This window comes from Tympanuchus pallidicinctus, unplaced genomic scaffold (genome assembly GCF_026119805.1).
Source record: "Tympanuchus pallidicinctus isolate F22 unplaced genomic scaffold, pur_lepc_1.0 scaffold20, whole genome shotgun sequence".
In the NCBI taxonomy this organism is placed as follows: domain Eukaryota; kingdom Metazoa; phylum Chordata; class Aves; order Galliformes; family Phasianidae; genus Tympanuchus; species Tympanuchus pallidicinctus.
Genome location: NW_026294722.1, coordinates 2,659,702 through 2,668,189, shown reverse-complemented (window position 1 = coordinate 2,668,189; position 8,488 = coordinate 2,659,702). Strand labels below are relative to the sequence as shown.

The 8,488-nt window shown below is 42.5% G+C and overlaps 1 protein-coding gene across 1 annotated transcript; it reads left to right on the top strand.

Annotated features, from left to right (window-relative positions):
- Window positions 1-13: 13 nt before the first annotated feature.
- Window positions 14-7,861, top strand: ANKRD60 (ankyrin repeat domain 60). Its single transcript, XM_052684112.1, has 4 exons — window positions 14-1,286; window positions 1,425-1,555; window positions 3,545-3,710; window positions 4,305-7,861. Exons 1-4 carry the CDS (start codon window positions 1,106-1,108, stop codon window positions 4,574-4,576), a joined length of 750 nt encoding a protein of 249 aa, XP_052540072.1. The 5' UTR covers window positions 14-1,105; the 3' UTR covers window positions 4,577-7,861.
- Window positions 7,862-8,488: the final 627 nt, after the last annotated feature.

Sequence of the window (8,488 nt, the reverse complement as noted above, 5' to 3'; positions counted from 1 at the left end):
CCAGGGTCTTTTGGAATTCATCATGATGTGTAATAAAAAATCCATTAGATGTCCGTAGATTTGAAGTAGCTTTCAGCACTTACTCCTCAAAGCAAGCATGCCAGCAGTTCTTTGAAACTTAGATTCTGTCAGAGCTGGAGCTCTAACAAGATATATTTTAAGTGGAAAAGGCTTGTGGATGTGTTGGATGAGAGTGGCATTCAGATCTTTATATTATATCCTTCCAAACTTTAGTTAGGAGCAACATTCTGGACTTCTTTTCAGAGTGATGCCCTCAGACATCCTGCATAAATGAACGATGGTGAAGCTTTTAGACTTTGAGGGGGGGAATGAGTAATCAGCACCTGGCTGGTTGGATTTGCTTCTCATATCAGGAGTCTTCTGTATGTTCTGCTGCTGCAGTCATCCTTTTGTTTGTTTCAGACGCTGGCTGTTCCATCTCTTGCTCTGGAGCTTTTGCCAACTGTTGCAAAAGAAAATATGCTCTCTCCCCTTCTTTTTTTCTCTCCAAGATTTAACATGATGTAAAAATGAAGAGAATGAGCAGCCCCTTGCACCTCCTAGTGAAGCGTTTCCTCACTTTGCATAAAGACAGGAGAAGCCTGTGTAGCAAAAGTGGAAACACAATGGAACAGCCATGTGCTCTTTTTAACACGCATCAAGTTAATGTGTATATTGTGACCTGAACTTGTCCAAAGAAAACAGGAGTGTGAAACGTGGGTGCCTCAGATGTGTACTTTAGTAATTAGTTTTTTTACTGCTTGTCTTCCAAGTAAGTTTGTCATCCTAGTGAAAATCAAGAGGAAAAAGTCCTTCTGCTACCATCTTGGTGTGTTACTTTCTGTGAAGTTCTCTTGCTTTGTTGGTACAGGCTATTACATCACACAAGCAGGGTGCACTTTTGTGATGTCAGTTTATGCTGCATGGATACTGTAACGTGCTAATGCCACACAGGGCTGTCCATCCTTAGTGACATCTATCCTGATGACAGGGGGAGCGCCGAGGGAAGGGAGGAATTACGACTGGTATTGGGCCCCTGTCCTTATAATGGTACCAACCTTTGTTGAGAGGAAAGCCTCAAGCCTTCCCAGTCAGTAACAACTGCATGCCCAGGTCTTCCTTGCCTCTGCAGACCTTTAGCTTCCAGCTCAGGCTAGCTGAAACTAATGAGATATTTTCACTACCTCAGTGCCAGAATGACTTGACGCTGAAGCAGCTCAAGTCTGATTTGGAATTATTGACTGGGATCCCCTTTCATTTCCAGCGGCTTCACTACTTGGATGAAAGTAAGAACCTGTAACCTCTGTTGTTCTTGAAGGTTACTGACAGGTTATTGTTCACTCACCATCTATTTATTATAGTTTACATTTGTTTACAGTCTCTGAGGGTACGCTGACTTGCCTTTATTTTATAACTCCCTTCAGTAGATCTGCCAGACGATTCTACGCTTATGGACAATGATTTTGTCCCTGGTGGAACAATTACAATGCGCATCTGGAGGCAAGATGGCTGGGGGCATCTCGTGGCAGCTGCTGCCAAAGGAGACACGATGAAGGTTGATTCCATTGCTTCTGTGAACGGGTGGGGTGCTGTCTGTAGAAATGCTGAAAGTGTGTTGCTGAAGACTTTAAGTGCTTTTATCAAGGAAGAGTTCATAGGGAAAAGAGTGGGGAATTCCTTAATGGAAGAGACAGTTGTTAAGTAGGTTAGTTGTATTTACTGCAACAGTTAACAGCGAAAACAATGAAACAGCAATCCAAAAACAAGAGAAGTCAATCCTTAATGCAGGCTGTTCTGTTCAGAAATGTCTTTTTGCTGTTATTAGTGGACAGCATATACAGTTGAAGCCCAGTTTTTTCTCTGTCTTGGGGCTTTTTGTAGGACTAATCTATGCTCATGGTTTACTTTTCTTGTTCCTGCTACCTGAAAAATGTTGGGATTTTTTGTTGAGCTGCCTGCTGTTTTATTCTTTTGATGTGTTCTGTAGAAAAGATACTTCATTCCAGTACTTTTCATACAGGTAAGAGAGGTGACGCATAGTATGCAGGAAAGTCCTTTTTCTTAGGTATCTTACACAATCATGAGAGGGCTTTGGATTATTTCTTTTTAGGCATTCAAGAGAGTCTGAGTGACTTGTTTGAATTATGAAATTGAGGCAGAAACTCTTTCTTACTCCATCCTTCTCTGGCAATATTGGCCACGGAGGAAAAATGGGAACTGATGCTCTTTCAAAGCACACGGCAGATTCAAAATCAAGGATCAGAAAACATTTTGCATCCCTTTCGCTTTACCTTCTGTCTTCAGTTTGCAATGCTGTCAAGCCTGATTAGTAAGATTAGTAAGCTTTAATGTTTTTGCAGAACAAATAGTTTCGGTGGCTCTCTGATAGAGGACATGCTGCTTTCTTGATTTAGGACTGAAGTGTTGTCTCAGCAGAAATGCGAGGTACTCTGAGATGTACTGTAAATCTTTAGGCCCAAACAGATGTGATCACGAAATATCCTTTGGTGCCTTTCATAACGAACCATTATCGCTGTTGTCCTGGCCAAATTCCAACTTGGCTAGTTACATTCTGTTCCTCTGTATCTCCCCAACCATTGCCAATTGATGCTGCAGGATTCTTCACTTGCTGTCATTAACTGTTGTGTAGTGTTGCACTTCATTGGTAAGCAGCTGTTCTACTTCATGCCACAAACTGCTTCCATTTTGCCATTGGGCAAAGTGTTTTTTTTTCTCCATGTTTTAAGTTCCTTGTGTATTAGAACCTTCAGTGTGGAGGCAAACAGATGTGCCAAAGGCAGTGGTCTCCTTTGAAATGAAAGACGTATTAAGAGCCCACAAGAAAATTGTTGATAATGATAAAATCTCTCAAATATATTTAATAGAAAAAAATCATTGAAGAAATAACTGTGCAGCTGCTCTATTAATGTGCTTCCTCTTACTAGGTGAGAAGGCCATGGTGCAGTGTTAAAGATTTAGTCCAGCTTGGAATTGCGGCGTTGAGAATAACAGCAGGATGAGGCACCTGAGAATTATGCCTAAAAGGCTTTTTGGCAACACTTGAGATATGTTTTGGCTTTATTGTCAAAAAACCCCACAGACCACCTTATGGAAATAAAATGGTACAAGACTGTATCCTGAAGCAGCTAATGTTTGAGTTGTCCAGAAGAATTAAGGCCTAAAGTCTTAATTAGATCCTAAGGAAGTTGTGCTTACATGGCAAGTGTCTCCTGTTTTTGTTGTCCTCTCCCGAAAACTTAGAGCCTGGTCAGGTTCCAGTGAACTTGAAGAATTTGTGAAGTCAGTAACTACATGCAAAAAGAAAACCTAACTTAATGTTCCCTTTAAGGGATGGCTGTGAAAAAACATCATTAGGTAGCGGCAAATCAAGATAGGGCAGCGCAACATAAAACAAGCATGTGCTATTTAGCTTAACTTAGAATTTATGCAGTATGCTCCATGTGCAGAAAGGAGACTGTTGATATTTTTGAAGAATAAGGCCATCTTTGTGAAAGAGACTAAAAGGTTTCTGTTTATTCTGCAGCTGGCCCAGCTGGGAGTTACAGAAGAGTACGCTGGCACCTCTCCATATGCAAAGATTCTGGGACCGGAGCAGAAAAAGGAGTGGGTAGCACACCGTGCTTTTGTGGCTCTGTTTGTTGCCAGCCACAGAGGTCATGTTAACACAGTGAAGTTTCTCCTGAGTCATGGTAATGTTATGAGATAGACTTATTCTCTGGCTGTTTTTGCATAGCATACCACCTTCCTGCTTACCAAGTTACAGAATTTTACCTGAACTATCTCTCAACTTTTGTATTTGAGTTGGAGAATGCATTTGGCCCATTGGCTCTGGTGTAGACTTGAAAACAATCAAAACTGCTCTTGCTAATTGTAACAAGTTTGATATTAAAGTAGGTAAATTCGGAATGGAAAACGGGAATGAGAATTATTTCCTTGCTTTTGAGCCTCAGTTATTTCTATTTTCTTGTTATCTAAAGATGTTCAGTTTTTCTTGATCTTGTGCAGTGCTTTACAGTCACTGCAATACAAGCAGAGTTGCACATTCTGCTTCCATGGCTCTGACATTTGGGCTCTTTGCCCTTCCTGAGAAATATGCATTGTCCAGCAGTGCTCCTTCCAGCCCAGGTTCAGCGTGGCCCTGTTAAATCTTGTTGAGGGATGGTGCTGTTTTCTCCCAGTGCAGGAGTAATGGCAGCGCTCAGTCGGAATGTGACTTTGTGTGAGCTCTGGCCCGCTGTCCCTTTCTATGAGTCCTGTCACACTCATGCTGTGTTTCTTTGCAGGTGCAGATGTGCACTCTAAAACTCCACTGGGAAGGACTGCGCTGCACGTAGCTGCTATCATGGGCCACTGTGAGTGCATTGAGCTGCTGGTGAGCTGTGGGGCACGAGCCCTCGACCCAGATTGTGAGGGGCAAACCGCAGTGAGGTTGGCCCAGCTCTGGGGCCAGAAGCAGAGCGAGCATGCCCTGATGCACGTCCCACGGCCGCCGGCTGGAGCCAGGCCTTGGTGCAGGGATGGAGCTGTGCTGCAGGCTCATGGCCAGCCGGCCTGATATACACAGGCTGACCTGGTTCTGGCAGATCTGAGGACAGTCAGTAACTTTCCCAATGACACGCACTTTAAATAGAGGTCACTGAGTACCTTTTGTAGGGTTTTGTTATGAAATAATGTCATATTCTGATGATGCTGCAGCTAAGGTGACAGCTAGCTCAACCACATAACCCTTGAGCGTGTGCTTTATTTGTAATTTAAGCTTTTTGGTAGTGCTGCTTTAATTTCTTTGAGTTTAAAGTTGCCTTTTTTTTCTTTTCTTTTTTTAATCCGTGGATGTTGAGATCGGGAGGTGGCAGTGGGGCAGCAGGGGGCGTCCCAGCACTGCACTCAACTGCAGGCAGCAGTGCTGCATCCTCCCCTGACGGTGGTGCTCCGACTGTCTCCAGAATAAGGGGATAAATATCCCTGACTTCTTCCTGGGAGCTAAAGCAAGGTTCAAAACCTTAGCCTATGGAAGCCAGTTACTGTGGGAGAGCATATAGCAAACTGTATATGTGCTGGCATTGGTCTGAACAAACACAGAATTCCTGCTGTAACGATACCTTTTAGTACTCTTTAAAAAAGGCTCACTCTCTGGTTTCCTGTTGGTTATTAGTTCTACCTGATTCAAACATACAGATGTTGGGTAAATGCAATGACAAGATCACGTTCTATCAAAGTGATCAATGGATAAGATATAAAACGGTGTTTGATGTCGTGCTGAGCAGTTGGATATTGTAAGCAGGATTATGCAGAGAAATCTTTAGAAATCCGTTATTCTTTCTTTGTGTTGTCTGTCTAGACTGTCTGATCTGTGCTTAGGCTTCTAGAAAGGAGGAGAGGATTTGTAGTTGCTTTTAGCCATTATGCAGCATAACTTGGGAGAACATAAGAATGTCATACACAGAGAGCTGAGTGTCTTCAGGATGAGAATTCCAGAAATGGTAGAAAATTATGTAGTATACAGTCATGGAGGGCAGATAGCAAGTATTGCTTGCTGGTAGCTGGAAACTCACCCTCAGAAAAGAAAAAAGAAAAAAAAAAAAAGAAAGAAATCCTAAATGTGTTGTGGCTGGGAAATGAGTGTACACTGATCCAAAATTTGATGGGGCAAATCAGAAGAGAATTAACATCTGGACAAGGCCAGCACTGGAACAGTGTGTGCTCGTGTTTTTCTTAGATGAGAAAGGAGAACCCAAGCTAAAGAGAGATTAACCAGAGGAAAGGAAGGAGTTTGTCCTCAGGAGAGGAGCAGGAACACGAGGCATTCTGTGTTGTGGTTGTTACTTCCTCTTCTCTGTGCTACAGTACAGAAAGAGGATCAGTCTTCAGAAGAATTTAGTGAGGACTTATTAATGAGCTTTGGGATTCTCAGATAAAGGAAGAGGCTGACTGTTATGAAGAAGAAAAGGTATTAAAATGCTTTGGGTTTAATTTGGCCCAGGGCAGGACAAATGTCTCAACTGTCTCTTAGTATTAGGAAATCCAAAGCAACTCTTTTGGAAGGACTGTTGGTGGCCCTGCATGTGGCAGGAGGGTTGGAGATTCATGATCCTTGGGGTCCCTTCCAACCCTGGCCATTCTGTGATTCTGTGACTGTGACTCCCATGGATGTAAAAACCAAAGTTAAATAAAGATGACAAGCACAGCAATAATTCAACACACTTTCTTAGTGTTACAGATCACCCCTTCCATTGCCTGGGCAGAGACCAGTACTGTTGCTCATAGCCATCACAATGACTGCTGCTCCCTCAGAGCCTTGAGAAAGCCAGAGCTCAGCAAGCCTGACACTGGCTGCTGCTACTTAGAGGTAGTTGCTGTAACCAGTGACAGCCTTGGATATCTATAGACTGTCACCTTTGATGATAACTCCGAATAATGATATGTTCCCCAAACATTTCCCCTTCCTCTAGAAACATTTCTAACTTTAACTGAGTTATACCTGTTCCATATTTGTCTGTAGTGCAGAATGTCGTGGCAATCATGACATTCATTTTTCAAAGTGAATCAAATGAATAGAAATTGTTAAATGCTGGAGTACAATACAGCTCATAAAACCCAACATCAGGAAAGTTGCACTGATTGGACTCTTAGATGCTGTTTTCCTTTTGCTTGGGAAACAGAATTGTAGTCAGCTTGCAATCTCCTCAACATTGTTCATGGAGGAAGCAGACAAAAAATACCAATGGCTGCAATTTAGTTAATTTTATGCTAAACACAATCAGCATTCAAACTGGGAGTTACCAAGTGGAAATGTATTGATAGAGAAGCCAAAATATTCTCTGTGAGTAGATGGTGAAATATTAAAATCTCAAATAGACTCCTGAAAAGCCCGTAACTGTGGGGCGGAGAAGATGCAAAGGTGAAGTTTGGCCCTGCTGGAGTCAACAGGAGGTCAGTGAGGTCACGAATTAATCCTCGACATGGGAGGTCATGACTCTGTGTGGTAGGAACCAGTGCAGCACTGGTATAACATAAGGCCTTGTAACAACAAAGACAACGATTAAAAAAAAAAAAAGAGATAAAAAAAAGGTTGCTGAGGATCTGTCTGAGTCAGGACTTATGTAGGAATGCTTTCTCTGCCATCAGCTTTCAAATTTGCAGCATGCCTTGCATTGCAACCACCAACTGTGTTCAAAGACAACCAGAATTTGGTTGTGAACTTTCTGAGGATCGTGTTGACCATTAATGTTTAGAAAGGATAGCGGTTCACAGAAGGAAGCCAAAACCTATATACTTTCTAGCATGCTTCCAACATCTATTATGCTTCCAGCATCCCGTTTAGGTTGGTTTGATGCCTGACCTACACTGCAATTGAGGTTAGTGCTTTGCTTTTCCTTGCAGTTCTCCATATGGTATTCTGTTTGCAAGATTTGCTTGACATAACTGTCTGGTATGGTTTGTTGGTGTTTTGCTAGGATTCCTGTGTGTTCAGAAGCTAATAAAGGAACTGTCAACTCAAAGGCCTGTCTTAAAATGTGGCCCTACTGGCTTGGGATAAGAAACGCAGAGATTCCTCTTCCAAGCCTCTTCTGTGGAATTCGTGATGCTATTTCAATTCCTTTGGTTTCCAGTAACAAAAAAAAACAATTGGGGTCAAGCAGAAGTCAAGGTATAAAAATTAATCACTGTGAGCTTCCTTACTTGTAAGCTGGGCCATATGTTAAAGGAATGAGCAGTTCTTATATCTCTTGATGAGTGTTTGTATGCATCGTTCAAATGTACATGTGTTTGAATTCCAGCCTGTACTGATTGAATTGGTCTATGATAATAAACAGGATAAATAAATCAGATGAAAGTAAAAGCACTGATGTGCTTGTAGAATTGTGCGGGATTAAGTTCAGTACTATGACCTTGAGCAGGATGTAATTTCAAAAGTGCCTTAATTATGATGATGACATAAAATAAGGCTGAGGAAGCTGGAAAGGCAGAGAGATAGGAGGCAGAGGGACAAAACAAACTCATTTGGAATGACTTGGTTTTAGCAGGATTACAGGCTGATAAGTGGCTTATGTGGCTTATGGTAGGGAAGTGCAGGGCCAGGGAGCATAGGCAGTCAGACTCCAATTGGAGTGGTGTGCAGTAGAGATCAGAGCGTGGCTAAAAGGGCACATGCAGCATTGGGGAAATCGTTTCTAAGGTGAATTGCTGCCTTGGTGCTTCTTTTCTGACGGAGATCTGCTGCACAGCTGTGCTTGCTGCACAGCTGAGGAACTGCTGGCCCTGTTGAATTCAACCCCCATCCAGCAAAGCACCTCCTCCTGTGATTACACTACTGTAATAACAGTGATGAAAGAAAGGTGACTTCTGTGTACTTGTACCCCATGTTTCTATTATCCATTGGTTCTCCATAGCACATGGCAGCGTTAGAGCCTTCATCCTTGGAGTTCCTTTGTCGGTTCAAGCTGTTGTCACGCGCCTCGCTAATACC

Coding starts and splice junctions, on each gene's coding strand:
- ANKRD60 (XM_052684112.1), top strand. CDS start 1,106: ATGCCCAGGTCTTCCTTGCCTCTGCAGACCTTTAGCTTCCAGCTCAGG. Junction 1,556..3,544: donor CCAAAGGAGACACGATGAAG/GTTGATTCCATT, acceptor TTTATTCTGCAG/CTGGCCCAGCTGGGAGTTAC. Junction 3,711..4,304: donor GAAGTTTCTCCTGAGTCATG/GTAATGTTATGA, acceptor GTTTCTTTGCAG/GTGCAGATGTGCACTCTAAA.